The following is a 25,469-nucleotide window of genomic DNA, read 5'->3' on the forward strand; positions in this document are numbered from 1 at the left end:
TCAATCGTTTTTTTTTTGTAAAATATGTCCAAAGAAACAACGTTACTATGATACTACAATAATATGACGACCAATTTAAATACCTTGGCCGGACTGATTTACTCCAAGACACTCAGACCCCAAATTACTCGTATATGGAATAAAAAAAGTACGACATTAGATCAATTTTATTCGTTTCCAGGTGAATACCGCATCGGTCTGAAGTTCAACGAGCAACATATCCCGGACTCGCCGTTCAAGGTGTACATCTCGCCAGCAGTGGGCGACGCTCATCTCCTGGAAGTCGCTCAATTCCCTGACTCCGCGCAGGTGGATAAGCCCACGCAGTTCTACATTAGGCTAAATGGCGCCAAGGGCAGTCTCGACGGTCGGGTAAGTTCAGCGAATAAAGTCTACTTCTAGCATGGTGCTAGAAGTCAACATCTAACTGTAATGTTTAAAGTCAACTTTTAATGGAAACATAGTCAACCTCTCATTAAAAAGAACAAGCGTAGATGCAAACGTATAAAGTTAGTGTATTAAAGTGTAAAATATAAAAATGTAAAACTTTTGTACAAGAAAATAATTTATTGCTAATAATAATGATGTGGAGTTCTTTATACACCTTCATGTAATGTCTCTAAGTAATTATTTAATGGATTTAACCGATCCAATGGGTCTATGTTCAGCCGTGAACGTCCTATAGCTAAAATGATGATGATAATGATGAAATTTAAGTTGACTTCTGCATTTTTTATTTTACGTTATATGTAAACAGAAATCAAAAGCAGATAGAATTAGAAACTTAGAAATATAAAATAAGCTACAATTATTACCTTTAAACTATCTCACTAATAACATTTAATGAATAAAAGTCAAGTAATAATAAAACAAAACAAAAACATTACTAAACAGGTATCAATAATCCAGCGCATTCTGCAGAACAGATAGTAATAATTACGAGTCACAGCAAGCAGTCACATTCCAACGAGTTTTAAATTGTATTGTGTATATCCAATAATTCCGAATGAAATTGTCTTTTAAAAGATAAAAGAGAGCACGAGAATATATCAATATCACTAATATATTGTTACATAATGTGTGTTCTGACTCGAAATGAAACACCACTGGTTCGCAAGGAGTCCTTTATTCAAAAATCAGATGGTCACCCTACTTTAATACAAAGTATATTTTCGTTTAGTTCACACTTCGCTTCTAAATCGCTCAATAGAAATCACTGTCCAGATAACTTACCAAATAGTCACTTTGTATCACTGATCGTAGATCTTAATGGGGAGTACACCTATTTATACTACGGATAAGGTTCTAGTAAGTTCGAGATAGTACTCGGTTAGAATTTCCGAGAACCGTACACAAAAAATTATAAATTACTTCAAGGTCACTCGTGTTTATGGCACTTCTTGATCCTATGATTCAGAATTTATTGTTTAGAGGGTTCTTTAACTCGTGCTTTGTAACAATATGAATATATATATGAACGTCACAATAAGAATGATAAATGAGACTAATTTGATAAAACTAGAATAGGATTGAGCTAGATATCCTTAGACATACTGATATACTTGAACAAAAACCTACGATTATTTCAAATGCGCTCTGGTTTGAGAAAAGACCAATGTATAATTATTATTTATTCACTTAAAATGTGCTCATTACAGCAATAGAGCAATACAGCATTCAAGCGCTTTAATATCACTTATAATCATTCACACTAAAAGTATTTTTGGACAAGTTTTTGTTTAATAAACTATAGATATTTTGTCCGGTATTAGATGGCAAGTAAGGGTAGTGTATAACACAAAAGTATTTATGATCCAAAGACGCGTAATCCGGCTTGCGAATCACACCCGGACAATATGTCTACCAATATCCGGATGCGGTTGGGGGCTACTTTGATTTATTGTGTGATCGTGCGACACGGCGCTGTCCGGTCAAACATGATCGATGGTTGCGCTCCAAAAATCACCATCGATAAATATTAAATTCGAGACGGAATTTATGAACTTTATATATTATATTCCCATGCGAAAGATATTTTGTCATTGACAGATCTATAGTAACTTTCATGAATACTAAATTCACGGATAAATATTTCTCTCTAACATTAGATCTAAATTTGATTTTAATTTTATATTTATCTTTTATTGAATCCATTTTTGGGATATCTGTCTTCCAGAAAAGAGAAAGCACAGGCTGTTATCTATAAATTTGCTAAGAATCTATATTCGTTGATGACAATGACCATATTTTGGAACTGGCCATATAAAAATAATATTTTAAAATTCGAACATTAAGTTATTCTGTAATATATTTTTAAAAATTTGGCGGCATCTTAGCATTGATGTCGGACTAACGGAACGAAGCAGCTGATACCCCAGCCTGGCTGCGTGCTATATAAGCTTATCGAAGGTGTGTTATACACACTAATATTGACATGATCACATTAATCATTATTATTTAAACCGTAAGACGTCCTGCTAGGGATAAACTGCCTATATAGATTTCTAATAGAACCGGAAGAAGAATGTTCTTGTGGAGGTATTAATACATTATAAGAGCATAAACACTTCATGATATACTACAAGAGGAAATAGAATATCATCATTATCATCTAGTCTGCCGACAGATGCACACTGTAAGGTATAGGCCTTCCCCGAAGATTTGAACGATGATCGTTCATACGTGCATCGACTTCCCGGCACCTTGGCCATGTTGTTGGTCAGTCCACTCGCCTTTCCACTATACGTACAAAACGAATTTTTAAGTATTTCATTCACATAGCCATCAGAAACAAAAGCTAGTGAAATCACCAAGAAACCGATAATAAATCAAATGCGCTACCACATGTTTGCCTAACCCCGATGTCTTGAAACAAAAAATGCAATAAAAGCGGGCGAGCCGCGCGTGACTGCCCGCGATGGATAAATCACACGCCCTCTTAATATTTGATAACGGAGATGAACGCGGCCCGGACTCGTGCGATGCGCTATAAAAATTAATGTTTCCGCTTTTTACGCGGCCAGTCCGACCCAGGCCGGTTCGCACCCTGTTCACGTTACTTACTTCAAAGTTACTTCTTAACTTTAATATTTAACCTAAAAAATTTTAAACCATCTGGTGTACATAAATATTTTTTTATTTAGACTTTATTATACAACAAAATGACAATAGAAAATACATTTCTGTATACATATAATATACATAAATAAGAACAGCTAAGAGAGTACATATTAAAAAAAACTAACTACTCACTTAGGAATGTACGTGTAATACATTTACATACAAATAAATTTAAATAAACATGGGCTAAAGGTTTAATGTTGTCATGTCTATCAATTTTTTAATCTATATCTTTCAGTGGTAATACAATAAAAGGCAAAATTATATCAAAAATTACCGTTATTTTCATAACCCTGTAATGTCTTGACAATCCATATACTCATGATTATAAATTTAAAAAATATATTTAAAGAGAATTTATTACATAGTAAAAACAACTTTAGAAATTTTATACAAATTTGAAAAAGTGCTTTTGTTGGAATGTTTTATGGGCAGATTTGTAAAAAGTCAAACAGATGCTACTATAGCCATGTAATAAAACGCGTATCTCTATTATTTCGAAAGACTTGCTGAAGACTGGAAGAAAGTAAATGCTGTTAATTTTTTGTGTATCTATAGAACTAAAACACGAAGAAACAGTCGCTTCACCTAAACGTAATTACATTTCATTAAATTTACAAGCAGGTACTCAAACAGAAGGATATGTTAAAAATAAATATTATGTTTACAATTTTGGCTACAAATTACACATTCTTTCCTCTACTTTAATTTTACGAGTAACACATATTACGTATATTCCAAGTTAAAATTAAAGAAAAATTAGGAGTCGTCTTCGTGGATGACGTAGTTATGCTAAAATTTGGCTTTAGGTAATCGCCCCATCCGGAAAGACCGACGACTGCTTCATTCAGAACATCGACGGCGACCAGTACTCCATCAGGTTCATGCCGCGCGAGAACGGAGTCCACAACATCAACGTCAAGTTCAATGGTGTCCACATCCCTGCATCGCCGCTCAGGATCAAGGTATGCTAAATTCTAAAGCGATATGCATTTTTTACTAACTTAGACTCTTTCGATCAGTGTTTCTCTACGTGGGACCCACGCCCCTAAAGGGAGCAATTTAATTGTTAAAGGGTGCTTTCGAAATTGAAAACAAAAATTTTGCAAAGGCTAAGGTGGGGCGTGGTACATAAAGGGAAATTTTGAAATTTTTTTATTTATCGTAATTTAAATCAGTAATTTAAAGTCAGTCAGGTAATATGTTCACCAGCTAGTAAACACATCACCAACGTCACTACTAGGTGAGTTTTTCTTTATTATAGAAAGAAGCTTTGCTGGAGTTTTTATCCGAAATATCTTACTTCAGCTCTAATGTTTTCCGAAATGGTAGTAAGTAGTATTATGTAAGAAGTAGGAGAAAATTCTCACTGTAACCCAACAATGGCAACTGAACGAGCCATCTCGTGTACCATGAAACGAAAGGAAAATTTAACATGATTGTTTATCGTCAGTATGAAATTTTAAATATATCTCATACATTTTATATTGCTGTTCAGGTTGGAAAGGATGACGCCGATCCTGCGGCCGTGCACGCTCACGGACCTGGTCTCGGAGCCGTCAAAACTGGTAAGACTGCAGCGTATTATCTAAAAACATATGAAATTGCTATATCGTTAATTGAAATTGTAAATTCATTAGAATTTGCAGTTGAAGATTTAGTATTAAATCAATTTTAGATAACACACGTGTGCTGATCACGGGCTTACCGCACATTTGTAAAGATATTTCATCATCGAAATCATCATATGAGTCGATAGACGCTCATTGCAAACTACTAGCCTCCTCCGAAGGTCAAGTTGATGATCGGTTTACCCGCGACAATGTAACACATTAATATCGTGGAACAGAATGAATATATGTTATCGGATGGTTTTCTGTTTATCATCCCAGGAGCGAAAACGGATCTAATCATCGACACTTGCAACGCCGGAGCTGGTATCCTGGCTGTAACGATGGACGGTCCATCCAGAGTAGCCATGGACTGCACTGACGTGGACGAAGGTTACAAGGTACAAGGTTTTTCCGTATTACTTGTGCAAATTTATAAATTACATAAATGCGAAAAGGATAAAAAAATATTTGTGTGAGTAAAGAAGTTATTTTATATAAGTCTAGGTTATTTCAAACTCTTTGTAACCTATCTCGTCAAAACAACAGCTACAGATAAAGTCAAGTGGACTCAATCCGGCAACATTGAATAGGAATGCTAAACGAGTGTTGCCGGCCCAATCTGAAATTTCTTCATGGCGGCTATTGTACCTGGTTACTCCATAAAGCGTTAGTCCAAGTGATCCAAGAGTTCGATGAAGAGGTTTTTTTTAACTCCATTCCCCCTGTTTGACGTGAGACAGGGACGTTACAATATCGGACAATAAGTTTTTCAGATATATTTTTATTGACATTTGTCTTCTTTCTTCCTTCACAGTATCTTTCATGCTTTTTCTTTCTTTCGTCCATCATGAAATTTTTATTCCATAAGCATTATTGTTATTGTTATTTAACCATCCCCTTTTATACTTCTTCACAGTATCAACCAAAGTATCACAGATCATTATTGCTTCATTTTGTTATCACATTATTGTTTCCCATTTTTGTGTTTTTAATTATGTATTTTACATTTTATTATATTCTACAAATAATTTATTGTTATTCTTCCTTAGTACTTTTTATCTAAATCTCTCTCTTAAATATTTATACAATTCTTTGATGTATTCCTGTATTAATTTTAATTGTTATGATCTAATTTCGTTGACGAAGTTTTTCCCGATTTGGTAGCCGGTTGGAAAATAGAAATTGTTTTTGGTTGCCATTTTGTCGAACCAATGTAGGGCAACATTCTCCTCTTTATAGATTTATACTATATTTTAGGAAAAACAGAAGTTTTTTTTCTCACATATTTTAAGCGTTAAGTAGGATTGGTGTATATTCGGAATTGTGAACCGAATAAAACAAAAAAAAAATTTGAAAGCAGACAAGTATTCATGTTGAGGGCGTTGTATACGCTACATATTACTTATAGTGATGACTTTTGTACATAATGAGAGAAATACCAGGAGAGACAGAGATAGAGTTATATTATAATTATAGATTTATATAGAATACTATAACTTTATTAATCAAATATGTATTCAGGTGCGCTACACCCCACTGTCGCCTGGCTTCTACTACATGAGCATCAAATACAACGGTCACCATATCGTCGGCTCGCCATTCAAGATCGAAGCCACCGGTACGTAAATACATATTCTGTGCTTTTCCGAGATAATAAGACACTCCTTCTAAACAAAAATTTACCCACTTCGTAATTTTTTTTATTATAAGAAAAGTAGCATCTGCAACTAGAACGGTATTTTTCTATTTTATATTATAAAAGAACGTTTTTAAAACCCAAATGATTATATTTTTGGATATTTTTGTCGAATGACATGAGGTTAAAAAACAGGGAATATGGAAAAGACCTCTTCGTGTTGCAGTGATACAGCGAAGGCTTCAGGGAAGAAATGAGCTTATGCAATTGAGCATTGATCATCCAGGATCTAAAATAAAACTTGAATTCGAATTGATACCCCTATAACGGCATTCTTCAACTTAGTTCCAAAAGCTCCCTGGTGAGACTACATCGAACTGAAACGTATTCATTTATGTAGTCACTTTAACAACATCCTTAATACAGTAGGGCAATACATCCCAAAGGTTTATTATCTCCTAAAAATCCTTTACACTATTATTGGATTTTAAAACGAGTTTTTATTTAATAATCTCAGCTTCATTGCCAGCATGTTAGCATGTTACTTCGAGCCATGCCGGCGTCATACTGGCTGATAAAAGTCGGTCGGCATGCATCTCACGCCAGCGCGGGACCGGCAACTAAGTTGTTAAAATGATTTTATGATAATTCATAACGATTCAGAGACATTACATGAGACTGTGTTCTAATACCGTAGGGAGTTACATTCAAAAGAGTTATTAATTTAATAAAGCCTAGAGCCTGTAGAACTTATTTAAAATGATAACATAAATGCTTAGTCAATGACAAAGTATGTATTTGTTTAGGTGAAAACTTGGCTGAGATTGGTGCCCAAGAAACGTCGTCGGTGACAGTGGAGACGGTGCAGAAGGTCTCGAAGGCGGCTCAGAAGCAGGGCCCGGTGCTGCCACACTTCAAGTCGGATGCAACCAAGGTCACCAGCAAGGGAATGGGACTAAAGAAGGCTTATCTGAACAAACACAACCAGTTCACAGTGCACGCTGGAGACGCGGGTAAGCTAAAAAACCTTGACATGGTTTATTTTGAATTTAGAAAGATTACTTTTTAAAAAAGGGACTAATATATAGCTACTTCTGCTACATAGCGTAAGTAGCTATTTATTAGTCCCTTTCTTAGTTACGATGGTCTTCCGCAAGGTAACGCCTGAATCTATTAGAGATTACTTTTTATTCAGAGTATTAGTTTTGATGAAATTAATCAAATCACCATCGTCAATCATTGGAACTTCGTCGTAGTATTAGTGGTTCGATAGGATTCACTTAAAAAAATACTACAGATTTATAAGCCTAAGTTGAAGTGAAGATTTTGTATATAGGTTAAGCAGTTTCATATTAAGTAAAAAAACATTCACTTCTGAATGGGAACACCGAAATATTTTGGGTCCATTGGCAGTAAATTCGTCAATCCGGCTTTGGTCTGAAGGATTTAAAAAAATTCAAAAAATCTGACTTTATATAATGCTCATCATCATCGTGATTAAAGCCATAAGACGTTACTACACTGCTAGACCTAGCCCTGTCCTCTAGATTTTTAATAATCCAGTTGGAAACGAAATATGAATCGTTTACAAAATTTTCAGGTAACAACATCCTCTATGTGGGTATCTACGGCCCTAAGGGTCCATGCGACGAGGTCCAGCTGAAGCACAAAGGCAAGAACAACTATGAGTGCTGGTACGTAGTCAGGGACAGGGGAGAATACATCGTCATCGTCAAGTGGGGAGACGAACATATCCCCGGCTCCCCCTACAAGGTGGAGGTGTAAGGTGTCTCAATACTGATTTAGTATACGTGAAATAAATTGTGTTGTCTTTTTATATTATCCTTTGTATTATGTATTTTTGTACGTGTTGTGATTTAATAGTACGGTCAACTTAAGTATTCGATTTTTATTTGAAATTCTATTTACGAATCGCTTCATGACGTCGCGGACCATGGGTTGATGTCAAATGCTTATGGCTTTTTGCCTACCTTTTCTTTTTATATATACTATATTCGCCAGACAGTGTTAATGCAATCAAAATGCGCTAGCATTTTAACAATCAATGGTTAATATTAACGAACTAAGGATGTGTTTACCTTCTCTACGTATTTTTGTGGCATTTTTTGTCAATTGAAAAGATGATCCGTCTCAGTACCTCGCATGGTATCTCGAAGTACTGATCGTGAACTATTTAGTTAAGTTTTAACTTTTTTTTCTAAAAAAAGAGTTGCATATAAACACATCTTTAAATTAGTGTACAATTGTTGAATTAGTTTTGTTTGGCCAATGTATTATATAATCAATTTCAGTTGTTTCAAATGAATGGAAAGTATGTGTATTTCAATCGAAATGCATTCTGTTAGATCTTTTAACTCTCGAGCTAAAAAGTTGGTTGGTTTCTTATCAACGTTGTGAAAACTTTTTAAATCATTTTTCGGGTGATCTCTCGATACCGAATCTAGTTTTATATTTTACTATGTTTTGCTAAGTTTATTATTTTGCATATTTTAACTTGTCTTTCATTTTTCTTATCGATCTTTTGTGACGTCCACTTACCAGCATTTTTGTATAACAAAGCCGTGATTTATATGATTCTCGTTTAGTTATTAGGGCGACTAAATGACAATACATATAAAGTATAGATTGAAAATGAATATTCCCCATTATATTTAAGCGAAAAGATACCGTCTGTGTCTAGAAGCGACTGAATTAAGTCGTTGGGCATATCTTCGTCGTGTTTTTAATATAAAACTCGTTATGAAAGACGTGTCAATTAAATTGGGCGACTTCTTGAGTGTAAGACAGTTGGTAGACTTCTGTATTCATTCATCTAAAACTTAACACATCGCCAGAAGTCTGGTATCTGTCCATCACACCACACGGGAGGTATCTTTTCTATTTTAAGACTATAATAAATTCGCTTTCTAAATTTTGAATGGTTTGTACGGATTTTACCTGCGTAGGTAGAACAACTCCCGTATTGTTGTAAATATGTAATTTAAGTATTTATTTATGTAATATTTGGCGACTGTTAACTAAATAAAGAGAAAACTCGAGACATTTTTTTATTTTTTTATCTATCTTCGTTTTACAGGGAAGCAAATCGCGTATAACATTTATAACTTAATATGATTTTATTATATTAAATAAAATATAGGTTCTGTCCAGGATTTGTAATTACAAAATACTGTAATTTCGGTAATTAAAGCAACTATTTAAACTAATGTCTAGGTTAATGGAAGACAATATCAACTACTCCTGCTATACACATACGCACACACACACAAATATATATGTATAGGTATATATATGTATGTATATATATATATATATGAGTAGGTTTTGGTTTAAAATAAATTATGTAGGTCCCTTAAGCTCCAAGAATTGATTGAACTTACCTCTGGATTCTCTTTTAACAGTATTTAATTCTGTTATGAAACAATGCCAACTATTAGAAGTTTTTTTTTTACTTTTTTATCTGTATTCTGTGTTAAACGATAGATGGCGCCAAAACCAATCTTTGTTGAGTTTTAGGTTGCTTTTATTTTAGGTTTTAGTTATTTGATAATAAAGCATTTAATAATTAATTAATTAATCATAATAATTATTGAATAAATAAGTCAATTTTAACCGCTTAAAGGTATGTAAATAACTTGCCTTAGGATAATGAGATAAACCTTGAAATTATATGAGATAACTAATGTTTTTAACTAAAAAATATTTGCCAACTATTCAGTAGATGGCGCTGCATGTAGTCATGTTCAACCACTTTTTTTAATATTTATTATTGGCGAAAGGTGATGGTGTTATTGATGATCATGTTTACAATTGTGCATGTCGTAATATTCTTTTACTATTTCTGTATACAATGTTATAAGAGTGGGTAAGTAAACAAAAGTTTGTGTAAACAACTAAAAATAAGTTACAAACATTTGGCAACTTGCATCCCGGTACACACATGTATTGACGTAACACAACATGTATTGTCATCAATTTCATTCATTATTTTTTTATAGGAAGCTAAAATTAAGTATTGAATAAAAATTAAATAACCTGGAAGTCAATATGACATTCTCAAGCTATGTTTTCTCCTAAGAAATCATTTACAGTTTAGTAACGCTGTCAAAGTCGTCGAATCACGCTCGACATGCAACAGCCAAGCAGTTCTTTTGGAAATCTATCGACTTCATCCAACAGTGAATGTCCTATCACTTATGATTCTAGCAGTAAGAGCTTTCTGATACATTATCTGGGATCATATAGTAAAAGCGTGATCATGGGCACATATCAGCAAGATAGGGTGACCATGAAGTGGGACACCATCTCTTCCTCGCGTTGTTTTGTCCGGTTGTAACTTGAATCATGCAATGACGTCTTATGGTGTTCTTATATCTGTTTCGATTCTTCGCAATGTGTGTGTGCAGATTTAGTCAGAACAGGAGAAGACTAAGCCTCTTTGGTCTCTTACCATCGACTTGCCAGTGAAAATGAATTTTTGCAGGTTGTCGCCAAGTTTTCGAACAATATGTCTGAAGAATTCGAAGATATTCCGTAGACAAATGTTTAAGAGTCGGAGTCTTAGTTATCTTCTGTTCTTCGAGTATGAATTTTAATCCTATATGCCCATGGGTTAGTTGTGTTAATTGTAACAATGGTATATTTAATGTACCATAATGTCAGATCTTTTATTCATATGAGTTTCGGTTGCGTTAACCTTTTACTAAGGTTCTTAGAGCTTAGTAGAACTTGGAAGTTGAAAGTTTTATCAACGATTAATCACATTATTATATCTTCATCACCATCATATCAATTTATAGAAGCCCACTGCAAGTCTAAGGGCTTCTCCGATGATCACCACGATGACAGCTGTTGCGCGCTGCAACTAGCGACTTCCCGCGATCATGACCACGTCGTCGATTCCACTTAGTGGGTATATTTGAGGTATTGTTTATTTAAAAAAGGTGAAGAGGGGATTGTGAAATAAAAGAAATTATTGTTCTTGGCATAGTTGTAATTAATTTTTAATCGATTTTAAGTAACAAAAAAAAATCCGTTCACTTTGATCTATATCTTAAACGAGAACGCCTAGATAAAGCGAAATTATATTTAAAACGAAAGTTACTTACAAAAATATGTATTTAAACGTAGCAATAAGTTTACACTTAACTTAAAAAAAAAAGTTGAAATTACAATATCACATTTCTACTTACAATAGAGAGATATTGGCGATAGTAATTCCCTTAAAACCGATAGAAAAAAAATTTGGACAACATCTTGGCTTGTCATGATTGTCGATAATATACTATGAAGGATTCAAATTATTCTATAACAATTCGGAAGAAGTGTATTGCCTCAGCTCCTCGGAGCTGACCGAACAGCATTTGGCTAACTTTGTGACGACAACAGACGGCTTATGACTGACGGAACCAACGTCCGAATCACATATAACCACAACCTAACAATTTTAAATCTAAAGAAAAATAATAGCAAATTAATTTAGAAAGGACATCCGAACGATCCTCCCACATCCGTTTCCTATCACAATTTTTCACTAAACCTCAACATATTTAGACATAATTAACAAAAAAAAAAGTTTTTTTAATTTTTTTTTCGTATACATCAAAATCAACGGCCAACGGAAACATTCGCATTAAGTACATATTTCAAAATCAATTATAATTTCACAATTCCAGACTTTCATTTTCGTATATATATTTCATTAATGAAATTTCTAAAATGGGTAAAAAAATCCTTATAAGGGAGCACATAAAATTCATCACCGAGAGATTCTTACGTCTAATAAAATTGAGCATAAGCTTTGAAGACTTAAATTGAGAAATAATAATCATCAATTACTTTCAAATGTCATCAAAACGGCTTCTCCTATTTACACAGTATGTACAAACGCCCGGAAGATGCGACGACCGAGGAACAGCCCGGCCATGGTTTATACAAATTTACAATTGTTAATAAAAAATATATTCGACCTTCAGAATCCACGGCGGAAGGCAACGTTGAAATGTAGAATACACATTCTGAAGGAGGACTACATTTTCTAGAACCGCTGTAACCGTGTGACGTATCGAGTGAGAATAAAGCTAAGTAAAAAAAAAAACAAAAAGGAATTATTCGATCTAAGTAGGAACTGAGTGCATACGTGATGAGAAGAGATCCGCCATTAGCAATGGAACACTTATTGTGTACGAAATGCAACAGAGAGAAACACAGTGCTAGCGATGTCTCGACTGGAGATTCTTTTTTTTTAAATATCCACATATTTTTCAACGAGAGGAACTCTGAAATTTTTATTTCCAACACCAAATCTACACTGGTCGACAGAGTTAAAATAAAGGTGCCACTATAAAAATATAATTATATAAATATCAGGAAAAAAAATTATTATGCCTTGTAAAGCTATTTTGGATTATGCTTAATAGTTTTTATTTGTCAAAGGCTTTGAAGATTGTTCGTGCCATTCGTGTAACAATTCGTCGGATCATGTATTTATCATCGTATCAGCTATATTCTCGTTTCGACCGCACGAAGTACTTTTCACCGAACGACACAAAATACATTATCACCGGAATCACAATTTAGTCTCGACTACAATTGTCAAGGTAACCGACAAGAATTCAGAGTATTCATAAACAATTTTGATTTAAGTCTAAAAAACACGAATTTGTCTCTCACTAACGATAGAACAAGTTATTGTATTTCATACATTCATAATACCAGTATCAGAGAGAGAGAGTTGCTAATTTTTTTTAATAATATTTCATATATTTTTTAAATACTAGTAATACCATCAAAAGTACTAGGTGGTACGCCTACGGATAACGGAGATATTACTGCTTGTCCTTGTGCGCGAGAGAGTGCGGCAGGATGTGGTCGGCAGGCAGAAGTGCGGAGGGCTGGTGAGCGTAGTTCCGGATCTGGTGCAGCGATATGAGCTGGTTGGGGAAGGAGTTGGGCTGCTGCTTGCCCTGTTGGAAGTGCAACGGATCGTAGAGGTAGGGCCGCGTGGGCAGGGCGCTGTGGTGCGACAGCCCGTTAAGGTGCGGCGCCATTGAGTTGATTGGCGTGAAGGCGGAGTTGGCTGCGGAGGATACGGGCGGCTGGATTCGGTCGTCCTGGCCATCATGCTGTGCGAACAGTGCGCGCTGCTGTTGCAGCTGTTGCTCGTGGTGATCATCGCTCTCACGTTGCTGATGGTAGCCGCTCTCGTCGGACATATGCGCGGCGGAATCAGGGCTCACCTTAGGCCAGTATGGGTGCTCGCCGAACGGAGCCGCGGTGGGTGCTGCGGCCGCCAGCGACCGGTTAAGCCCGCTTAGTCCCAGAGCAGATATGGGCGGTCGCTTATCAGCCCGCTCGGCATGTTTATTCATGTGCTTACTCAGATAAGTCTCCTGCGTGTAACTCTTGCCACAGTACTGGCAAATGTGCGTCTTCAGATGCTTGGATTCTTTGTGCTTGGGAATGTGCTCCAGCAGATCTTTCTCGTGGGTAAAGCATTTATAGCATGAATTGCATTTGAAAGGTTTGTCGGTTTGATGGCAGCGGCTGTGGCTCTGGAGGTTAGACAGCTGCGAAAAGGCCTTTGTGCATCCAATCTGCGTGCACCTGTAGGGCTTGTCACCTGTGTGGGTGCGTATGTGTTGCTGCAAATGCGACAGCTGCGTGAACTTGCGCTGACAGATCTCGCAGCGGTACGGCTTGATGCCGAGGTGGATGCGGGAGTGCTGTGCCAGGTACGATGAATTCGCGAACGCCTTCGGACACTGGGTGCAGCGGTATGGTTTCGCCTCGCGAAGATGAATTTGCGTGTGGAGTTGCAGATCTGCCTTCGAACCAAAAACCTGAAAGTAAGAGATAAGTAACGTTAGTCAATTTACTTTAGATAGATGCGGGGTAGGATTTCACGAGTAACATTGAATGAAAATTAGCATTGGAGAAAGGATAAACGAATAACTAAAATAATGCCATGCACAGCAGTCGAAATGCAACGACTTAAATCATTTAATTGACTGCTTAAAAACCATCATCAGTGACGGCTGGGAGCGACTTTGCCCTTGAACGACATCCGAGAGCAACCGGAACGAATTGCTTTCGATTTGAATGATGCCATGTTTTTTTTTTATTTGTTCACGAGAGGAACTCTCTTAAAGGCAGGATACCAGCTTCGCGGCAATTGTAAGCAGCCTTAATTAGCGTTACTTCCTTAAAATCATCGGAGCGATCAAAGTAATCGCACTTAGGTATACGCTACCGAAATTTGTAAATTGTAAGTCAATGCCAAGGTAATTTATAATGCAGCTAACATCCGTGAAATGTGCGCATGCGATTCTGCTTCGTATTGCGTAGCAGCAATAGTCTTTATCGCGTTTACGATAAGGCAGACATTGTAACCAAATTTGTCTAGGTATAAGCTACACGTGCCAGCGGGCCGCGTCTATTGCCGGCACTCGCCGCACGCTCAAAAGGCTGCTCCAGTGATATTCATTGTGATATTCCAAATTAGTTTCTGACGTGAAACCGGCTCGTCATCCTACCGATAGGTTTTATTCAACACCCAACAATGAAACTTTGGGCCACGTTCCTTCGGGCACCGGAATCTACGGCCAACGGAACATGACTCAATTTCAACGTCACAATCCAATTTTATGATATCAGCCATTCAATTATTATTCTTCGTGTAATCGTAAATAGAGCTCAAATCGCGTCGCGGTCCACGGATGTGGCTTGTCGAGTTCTGCTTACCAGGAAACAGAATTATAAAGAAACTAAGACGACATTAGCAGGCGATTTTCAACTCTGTTTGGAAGTAGGTAAAGATGAGAATCCTAAGCGGACGGACGGTGATTTCGGTGTATACATGTTTACAAGAACTATAAGATTCGGTAGCACGTTGAATGACTTGACAGAAAATGTGAGACACGAACACGATTGGATACAGACTGAACATAATTAAAGTTTGGAGCACTACTTAATGGCATGAGGCTGGAAATTCGAGGTGGTGGCTGACTTTTAATAGGACTTCGTGAAGGATCGATTCACCGAAAAGGAATCTGTGTTAAATTGGAGTATCGGAGAGTACGTTTGTGCTACGGGAGGAGTGACTTGATGGCGTTAAATTCCAATTTTAAACATTCAAACACATGAAACGTTAAGCGTAATAAAATAAATTCTAAAACACGATCACACAATAAAACATCGAACAAAGAAACAAGTTGCTAATCTAATAACGTTAATGATGATGGATGCACATTGAGAATTAATTAAAACGAACGAAACAAAACATCGAAAGCAACAGTACAAAATAACGAAACAACAAAACGCTAAAAAGAACACGTGGACAAATACAAAACGCAAGAAGACGATTAAGACAATTTTGGTTGTTTTAATTGACAATTATGATAAGAAATTTAGTACATTATTTATTACAAATAGAATCTGTGACCTAGAATTGTCTCAACGTCTCATGTGGAATTTCCACCAACCTCGTGGTCGGAGGATGCCAGCAGACCCCACTCGGTTGGGTCGCTAGCACTTTTCGGGATCCGAAAGTCCGTTGGATCGGATATGGTCTTTTTCCTCCCCCGTCTATCACCACCCGGTACCTGCTTTAATTTTGTTTAATTTTGATTCCCGTATGCCAATCAAACAATATTTTACATAAGTTACAACTACATTGTTACCACTTCAGTCAACAATCGGATTAAAACTAAAAATTTTATCAACTAATATTTAAAAAACATGACGTAAATAACTAAAATAATTAATGTATATGAAAATGTATTACTTAACAAACTCATATATCCATTTAAACATTTTGTATTTGAATTTAAACTCGGCATAATTAAAGGTTTAAAAAGACCTTGTCAGATAGATTTAAAGGACCCATATGTTTACGAGGTATCTCTGAGTGTCAAGATTAGACAAGTCGGCCGGGAGATTGTTGCGGATGTGACAGAAAGGGTCAAAGGATTAATGCGGTTATTAAACGTGGTCTGTCCGAAGTGGCGTGTATTAGCGACCCCTACATGTCTGGGAAAAATTGCAATCGTCCTACCTCGAGATTTATTTGTATAGGCCGTTGCGAATAACCGCGTTAATTTTTTTACTGCAATTAAATATCTTGAACTTCATTTATTAAAACATTTTTCTATTAATTAACTGTATAGTGAGCGGTTTATAGATTGAGACAATTATTATTTATTTATTAATATATTTATAGAAATGTCAAGTAAAGATTCTGAAATATACCGAGTGTTTGTTTAGGAGTAAAAGGTTAAAGTTGTAAAAGCATAGCTAATTTATCAGCCAGTTTAAAAGGTTTTACACTTATTTCCAATATTCGATACAATGAGATCACTTTGAAAAAGGTTACGTTATTTTATTTCTGGTAGTACTTAGTCCAAAGTAACTAAAAATTATTTTTAATATGTAGTAATCAGAACTTTTATAGGCCTTTACAAAATTTTTATAATTACGATATTTATTACATCTGAAACTAGTGATTTTTGTGTAGTGTGTACCATATATTAATTGACAGCAAAAGACACGTACATTCACTTCTTTGAGGCTTTTACATATATAACCACTGACCGTGTAAAGCCTGCTTTCTTCAGTAAATTCTGTGAATGATTGTAGATAGACTTTTAAATTATATGACGAAACGAAAAATTTTATTTAAATTTTCATGTGCAAGTGAAAATAATTTCAATGTAAATGTATCAGTTGTATAATAATATTAAAGTTTAATAGATTTTTGACAATTGGCTAATTTATAATTAGAGAAATAGTAATACACTCGGAGTTGCTGAATAGAATTATATTTTGACGGTAGCGTTTAGTGACGGCACGGGAATTCCCCGTTGTGTTTAACAATTATCACTCTTTGCATCAAGGTTTAAGCATAAAAATGAGAATATAAATGAAGATTGCTTTTATTAAATTCACACCGAGATTTTCTAACGAGTAAAAACTTCAAGACGACAAAAACCGGAATTTCCGTTTGCTTTTTGTTGACCCCAAAATTATTAATCGCGGGTAGAATAAGGTTTATCCAAGCATAGGGCATGTCCTTAGGGCTCCGGGGGTTGCCTCTAATAAGGCGCAGTTTTTGTGGGTGAAGATTAATTTGCGAGTGTCCCACTGTGGGGTGGGACATAAATGGATTGCTATTCTTACACTTTTTGTGCTTGTTTATACATTGTCAACTTCTTGATTTATTGCGAGTATGCTATGTAAATATGTTTGTGTTTTAATTGTTCAATTTCGTTATTGAATAATATTTCAGAATGCCTTTTATTTAAGATTAAATTTAATCTCTTCGATATATTTAAAATTCCTATTAATGAGTTATTTTGCAAGTAACATTAACTCACTAAATATATGATTCAATAGTCATTTCATGAGAATATTTTTAACTCATATACTTCCCGATAGCTCAGCGGATTGGCAAGTTGAGGTCGCAGTTTGCTGGTCAAACAGTGTGCAGAACATAAGGCTGCTGGGAACTTAAGATTCTGAAGTATAGACCACGGATATGTACACCTACAAGGTGGATAGAAGAACTGTTTAAGGTCCAAATCCAACGGATCCTTTTGGAAATGTATGCGGGAGGCATATATCTATTGACGTCTCACGACTGAAATGATGGGGGTGATGAAAATATTAACTGACGCCCCCTGCAAGAAATATATAATAATAACAAAAATGTTCTAGAAGAGAATAGGTTATGGTCGGAATTGTATAACATTGTTGCTATAAAGGCATCGAAATCATGGCCAGCAGTTGTGACATTTCTCAATCCAATTAAACAACCCATAACCGTTAAATCGAGCGACACATTTGTTTTTTTTATTTCGACGTAATCCTTTTTTGCCGAGGTATCTCGAACATCTAATATAAGCAGGGCAGGGTACGAATTTTTTCCATTTTAACTTTTTTTTTCCTTCTAACGCCTTGCAAAAACCGAAGGAAAATGCAAGGCGAGGTTCAACAGTACCTGTTTAATGTGTCTCGGAATAAGGTAACATTGGCATACCAGGTGGTAATTTTATGCGTTAATTGACTTCTACACATGTTTCCGACTAAATCCGCGCGATCGGGAATGGGTGACCGGTTGGAGATATTTGTAAAAAAAAAGAGGACGTAATAGGGTATGTCTTTTGCTTTGTAACTCTCGGATAGGATCTAAATTAAAATAGACATGTTTAATATACTTTTTTACACGCTTTAATTAATAAAGATTATTACAATGGTTTTTTTTTAAATACCTCTTCTAATTTTTCAAACTGACATACCGACGTTAGGAGAACTACCGTTTGTAAAATAATAAAAAAAAAATAATTTTAATAGAAGCAGACAGTTACCGGGGCAAAATTATTTACACTAGTCTTGGAATTGCATCTGAAAATCCCGAAGATTATCTTTATTTCGTAGCATTTTTAAAATATACCGAATTAAAAAAAAAAGAAACTTATACCACACGTGGCCAAGACAAAACTAGTATACTGACAGACATGTCACCAGACGGCAGCGAATCGAATTCATACATTAGCATATTATTAATTACTTATTTCACGCGCCACCGGTTTCGTTATCGGTTTTGTTTTTAACGTCTTTATAGGTTTAGCCGTTAGCACGTATTAGTTAAAGTCTAATTAAGTCAATGCATTATGGAGCTGGAGTGGTTGAAGTTATATTTTAAACTTGCGGCATCCCACCCGTGGACCGTACTTCCTTTTGTGGGATAAATTCCATATTAGGTAATTTTTAAAATGTCCAAAAACATTTCATATAACCTGTATAAAATACCGTTCTTAGCTGAGCTCTACTTCGTAAAAGGAATATTTTTTTAAAATTTCAAGTCTCTAAAATTTATGGTGTCTGAGATATCGTGATAAGTCTGTACAGTACGAAGAAATGTGTAATATGTATATATATATATATATATATATATATATATATATATATATATAGATATATATATATATATATATATATATATATATATATATATATATATATATATATATAGACATTTACATATTAGACTTAACTAGATGCCATTCTTACGTGGTTATATATGGGGCCAAAAGGTCCTGGAGTGAAAACCACAGACCAGCAGACGCAGCTCAAGACGACCACAAACCAAACGACATGCTAAATGCAAGCTGCCCCCCCCCCCATTCCATCCCCATCCCCATTTGGTTTCATTGTAAATCTATGAGGAAGCCTATGTCTAGGTGTGCACATCTCTGCCATAGATATCCAAGAGAACTGGTTGGCAGCGGCCTTAAAGTAAAATTTAATCTGTACCAATACAATGTTTAGTAAATATCATATTCTCGCCTAGTTTTTGTTGATAAAGGAACGAAATTGTTAATAGCGACGGAGTATAATATGTATTTATTGTTGATAGATTAACAATAAAGCTTTCGATAACAATTGAACGCTGTATTGTTACATGTTTGTTGAATTTAGGTGAAACTTTGCTAAGTAACCAAATGTTTCACGAAAAATAAAATACTCTTTTGCCGAGAAATTTCTTAGTCAATTTATGTCCAAAATATCTACACTAATTAGCAACATCCTAATCTAAATAAATAACATATTTAATGATAAAACAGAAACGTTTACAATTATCATAATAAATTAAAAATAGAGGACGTCGATATCGTATCAACATGCCACCGTAAACATGGGCTATTCCAAAAATTCGACGGCAAAAAATCTCTATTTAATTTCTAATGAACGGAATCAGATTATTTTAGTTTTCGCAAAACTTTAAATTTCCATTAATTAAATTCAAAACATATATTAAAATTAAATTGGCAAAAAATTAATATTATAATAAACTAATATTTAAACGGCAAGAATCCTTGGCAGTGATGTCGCTTGATTATTTTGTTTAATTTAGGCTATATTTGACAAAGTGTATATAGAAAAATCGGCATTGTTAAACATTTTAATTGACGTGTTAACTGTAGACTCTCTTCCTGCTTCTTCAAAGCTATAACACCTTGCAAGCAAAGTCAAAAATAAAATAAATTTAAGAAAATATATCGATCAATAAGAGTCCTGTTAAAAGTTTTAAATACATCAATTTTATCTTTACCTTATCTAAAAATTATTAAACATTTATTTTTGAAATTTTTTTACAGATAATTCTATGTAATAAACGCCAAAATTGTTTTAAAACATTTTTATTTTAATTTTGATTATAAACGCTAATTTCTATCTATTGGTAGAATAAAGCTGAATTTATATAAGTATTATTCTCCTAGATTTTGCTAATAAAAATAAATCACATCCCCGTCTAGTGGCGAAGGAAATGCCTATTCGTTGTTAGACTTGTGTCTTATGCATTTTTCCGGACCTATTCATTTTTTTTGGTTGTTTCCTACTTGACAGATTGTGAAGTTGTGTGTTAATATTAAGTGTAAAACAAAATATTTATTTTAGAAAAACTAAAACTAATTAGTGAATCAAGTTAATATTCAGGATTGCTGTTTACAGATATCAGAAAATTATTCATGCATACGGTGGTATAGAAAATGCTAATGCTAAAATAGCGAAATCGTGAGATTAAAATTAAATGCACAAAATAATAAAATTATAAATTAACCGCTTGACATTAAACAACGTCTATAATTATTTCTCGATTTTGTTTATTCATTACATAAGCAAAGAAAAATGTTAAGTTGAATTCATTGAAACATCAATTCATTCAATATGGACAACTGGTAATAACGAACAAAATGTTGCTAATTATCCAATTAAAAGGGTTAAATCACAATCGATTAATAAATAAATTAATTGCCCACAGATTCTCGAATTGTATTCGGATAACGCACCATAAAAATAATTCGTTACCGATCGTTATTATGATCGTTATAGCATTTGTTATTCAACTGTTAATTAACACGTTTTTTATCGTTTCTGCTATAACTTTATCGGTAATATATTAATCGTGATACGTTATCTGTATTTTGAGTGATTTAATTCAATTGTTAATTGTTCCTGCCACCGAAACATCCTTATTCTTTAATATAAGATACGGTAGTAAAAATATCTGATTTAAAACTGAGTTTAATGAAAAACTTAACGGGATATTATACCTGTTTTATAGAAAAATAAAATTGTTTGTTTACAATAAGAAATAATATATATTAACAAGACAATTTAAAGTGTTAATGGAAATACTTGTATATATAGTTCATTTGTTTACAGATTTAAATCTTTTACAAGTGTTTCTAATCAACATGTAAAAAGTGGTCATTCTGAAATATGTTACAAAAAATGTTTTTTGGAATGTGATGTAACTTCTGGTAGTATAAAATTTGCACGGACAGACAGTAAACTATAATTAATTTGAAAACGATTACTGTATTATAAATACGTAATTTATTATTTCTGACACCATTGATTCTGAGATAAAATATAGTACATATATTAATACAAATTAGTTTCACTTGCATTCACCCCTTTCAAGTTTTACATGTATAATATATAGAGTTTATTCGATAACATAAATGGAAAATTTTGTTTTAATCTCATAGAAAATGTTAGAACAAATGTACACGAATAAATATCTTACTTTAGTCTTGACAATTAACCTACAATTTTTTTAATTGTTATCATATTTGCGTATTCAAAAAATGCTTTGACATTGTTTATAGAGCAATATTTTATAGATATCTATAATTATATTGTAAAAAATTGACGTTCTTGAAGTTTTTCATTGCGACCTCCGTTACATTTTGGCGGCAAAAAGCGAGCGCCAATGTCGTCCGCGGCCAGCCGTTAAAATGGCGCAACCGAGGATAAAAAACCGAGTAATCTAGGTAAACAGCGAGAAATCAAGCGGCAACATTACTAAATCTCATGATTCGACATCGGCAAGTGTTCCGAGATACTTAGTTTTTTTTTTTCGTAACGTTACAAATATTCATAATGCGAAAAGCAATCCGCGATTATAATCGGCCAGTGTTGCGTTATAATTTAGCGCTAATTTGCACAGATTATAATTGCGAATGCAATTTGCATATTTTTTTCTTCGGTTTGATATTGTAAAAACCACCCGGTTATGGAAATTCTTGCGATGTTGCGGTTAGAGATATCCAATAACCTCATTAATAACGTTTTTATTCTCGACCGATAATTAAAATTGTAATAATTACACTTTAAGTATATTTAAGTTTACACTAATCATCAACTCACAGAATTCATAAAAAATATATCCCATATTTTGGTTCATTAACCTATTTAAAGTATAAATTACACAAAAATCGAACAAGGAACAAAGAGTTACGAAGACGAGCGAATGTAACCAGAAGATAGTGCTAATGGTCAGACTACATAACGCGCAGAACAGGTAGCCGCTGATGTCTTAAGATTCTGAAGTATAAACCACGGTCAGCAACCGGGCAAGCCAAGGTTCGCCACCCTTGTATCGGAATGGAAAGCGTGTGTAATCGACAAATGACAGCCCAAGCCAAGGTCCACTCGTGGGAACCCTTGAATTTAGTCACTCCATGAAGCGTTAACCGAAGCAATCTAAGAGCTAGGTGGCTTCAATCATAAGATAGTAGCATGTAGCTGCCCATACCGATGCTCCCGCAAAAGCACTCTAACTTTGCTTCTTTAAAACAAAAATTAAGCTAAGCGCATTCTATTTCCTGCCACCTTAAATGCACGGAATCAGCAAATGTAATTTGGGAAGCAGTCCGGTCGGAAAAATAAACCACGGATCAGCTAATGCAGCGTAGAACGTCCATCCAAAAGGTAGAGATAACCCTCTAAAAATAATCAGAAAACACACGATACATACGCTTCCTACTGGCTTTATTGGGGTCTAATAAGAGAGGCTTAAGTGCAGCTGTTGATCTCGTAGGGAAACCACTAGCTTGCCATGACACGTTGGTGATAAATATTTATCGTAAACAAAAATTAACACACAACTTTGTTTGAAGAGTCAAAGATCTTAAAACCTTTATTAGTCCATTTGTAGTTTCAGCCCATAGACCACTGCAAATCCTTTCCCAATGATATCTATGAGGAGATATATATTAATCCCTGCGCTTGGCATGTGTTCGCGATCGCAGTCTCATATTAAAGTAAGTAAAGGACGCTGCTGCCCATCCACTAGGATCTTATTTGCGATCAGTGGCAATCCTGTATATCCTGCAATCCGTAATGCAATGTAATCCGGCAATCTCATATAATTCACACTGTGAATTGATTGATTGAAATGAATGAGATTGTATCTCTGGAATTTCAATCGCTGGGCTACCATTGCTCTCTCATTAGTTCAGCAATTTTCAATAAAACAGTCCTCAGTAAGAACAACATTTGACTTCCGAATAACACAAGAAGTTTGCAACTATTCACAAATTTTCGTGTCGAGCTATATCAATTCTAAATAAATATATAAATCGATCGCACTCTATTTAGCGGTAATGTTTATTGAATGATTCAATTGACGCATTAATGCGGAAGTTGTTGGGTAAATTAATCTCAAATTATGTTAATGTTGTAATTGATTTATAGGCCGTTACACACTGTATGTGGTCGGTGCGAATTGGATACGAATTAAGAATAAATTATGTAGTTTTATTAAATAAATTGCAAGTATTTAAACCAAATCCTGTGTGTTAGTTTCGTGTCTGCCGATAGACGCTGTTGACCTCCCATAAAAGATTGTATTCAACGACTACGTGATCTTAACTATGTCGACATCCACCTAGTGGGATATCTACCAGAGTCTGTCGGCTCGTGGCTGCCACTTAAGAACCTTCAAGCCTTTAAATGTCAATTTAGTGCAACGTTATTCGATGTAAATTCAATTTTAACCCTTCTCTTACCGCAGTCCGTTTCGTCGAAGTGACGCTCCTGAACCCCATGTGCGCCGCGAAGTGTGCACATTGCATGGCGGTAAACTGATGTTCGAATATTCTTATTTGTGTTACATATTTAAAGATTTTACTAAGGTATATTCATTTAAAATAGTTAGGATAGTTATTACTATTTTTTTTGGCTGTGATAGATCTTAAAACAGGAATCTACACATAAGCCCACATTACAACGTGGATGCCGGCTAACTCAGTCGCTAGTAACGAAAGGGTCAAAGAAATCTTTATTCAAGGAGGAATTTACATGCATTTGTGAATCGTGGATAATCTTAACATTATAAGTATTAAGCTACCATCATCTCTGAGTGCTGATCTGTTGAGAAAAACCGGCCAGAAACTTAACGGTTGCTCATTTTAAAAGAAATTTAACAATGTTTGATGAAAAATATAATATCAAACATATAAATGAGCCAACTAATAATGACGTAAGAAACAGAACCAACGAAGCGTCGTCATTTATATTTGAAATAAATTTGCTACTCGATTGTATAGATTTCCTCACGATATTTGTTCTTGTAGTTGTGTAAGCAATAAATCAGCACGTAAAGTTGCTATACACAATTTCAATGATCATTGGGGATCTAAATTTCCACGAGTCGACACGCTCAAGTTTTTGATTTTCTTTTATTCGAGTCTCGTACGTTTGAATCAAAATAGCAAACAGCTCTTATAAATTATTATATACGCTTTTATTACATTTATAAATATCATAATGTGATGTAATTTGAACATCTTTGGGTATAACAAGAAAATCATTGATCATTATATGAAATTAAATATACCCGTAACGCCTAAATTTCTATCTATAAAAAATTAACAAATCCTTTATGGGTCTGAGTGTTTGAATAAATTATAAATTTCCAAAAGAAATCTTAAAACATACTTTTCTTAGTTTAAAATCTAAATTTAAAAGTATAATATTAAATAAATCTTTTTATAGCATTCAAGGGTTTTTTTGTGGAACTTGATTAGCTTTTTTTTATGTAACTTGATTAGTTGAGACATGTATGTGTATATATATATATATATATTGAGTAAACATCATGTATTTTTGAATTTTATTTTAAATGATGTTGAGTTTCTAGATGACTCTTCACAGCAGATCAGCTTTCTTAACCAATGGTAGCTTATTTATAGACTCACTACAACAAACTTTTTATAACGTTAAAAATA

At 34.6% G+C, this 25,469-nt stretch overlaps 2 protein-coding genes across 2 annotated transcripts in view; one reads left to right on the forward strand and one right to left on the reverse strand.

The window, feature by feature from the left end:
* Nucleotides 1-9,432, forward strand: part of cher (filamin-A) — a 55,961-nt gene extending 46,529 nt beyond the window's left edge. Inside the window, exons 13-19 of the mRNA XM_068768543.1 lie at nucleotides 182-372; nucleotides 3,930-4,085; nucleotides 4,619-4,688; nucleotides 5,013-5,131; nucleotides 6,255-6,351; nucleotides 7,176-7,382; nucleotides 7,970-9,432. Coding sequence (XP_068624644.1) covers nucleotides 182-372; nucleotides 3,930-4,085; nucleotides 4,619-4,688; nucleotides 5,013-5,131; nucleotides 6,255-6,351; nucleotides 7,176-7,382; nucleotides 7,970-8,154 — 1,025 coding nt within the window. The 3' untranslated portion in view covers nucleotides 8,155-9,432. The remainder of the gene's footprint in view (nucleotides 1-181; nucleotides 373-3,929; nucleotides 4,086-4,618; nucleotides 4,689-5,012; nucleotides 5,132-6,254; nucleotides 6,352-7,175; nucleotides 7,383-7,969) is intronic.
* A 3,192-nt stretch (nucleotides 9,433-12,624) lies between these two features.
* The window catches only part of rn (rotund), a 50,126-nt gene continuing 37,281 nt past the window's right edge, over nucleotides 12,625-25,469 (reverse strand). The window contains exon 3 of the mRNA XM_068768584.1: nucleotides 12,625-14,231. Within this exon, the coding sequence (XP_068624685.1) occupies nucleotides 13,218-14,231 (1,014 nt within the window). The 3' untranslated portion in view covers nucleotides 12,625-13,217. The remainder of the gene's footprint in view (nucleotides 14,232-25,469) is intronic.

The sequence above is a fragment of the Battus philenor genome, unplaced genomic scaffold (genome assembly GCF_028537555.1).
Source record: "Battus philenor isolate CCGP_79_NKW_IND1 unplaced genomic scaffold, ilBatPhil1.0.hap1 SCAF_26, whole genome shotgun sequence".
Classification (NCBI taxonomy): Eukaryota; Metazoa; Arthropoda; class Insecta; order Lepidoptera; family Papilionidae; genus Battus; species Battus philenor.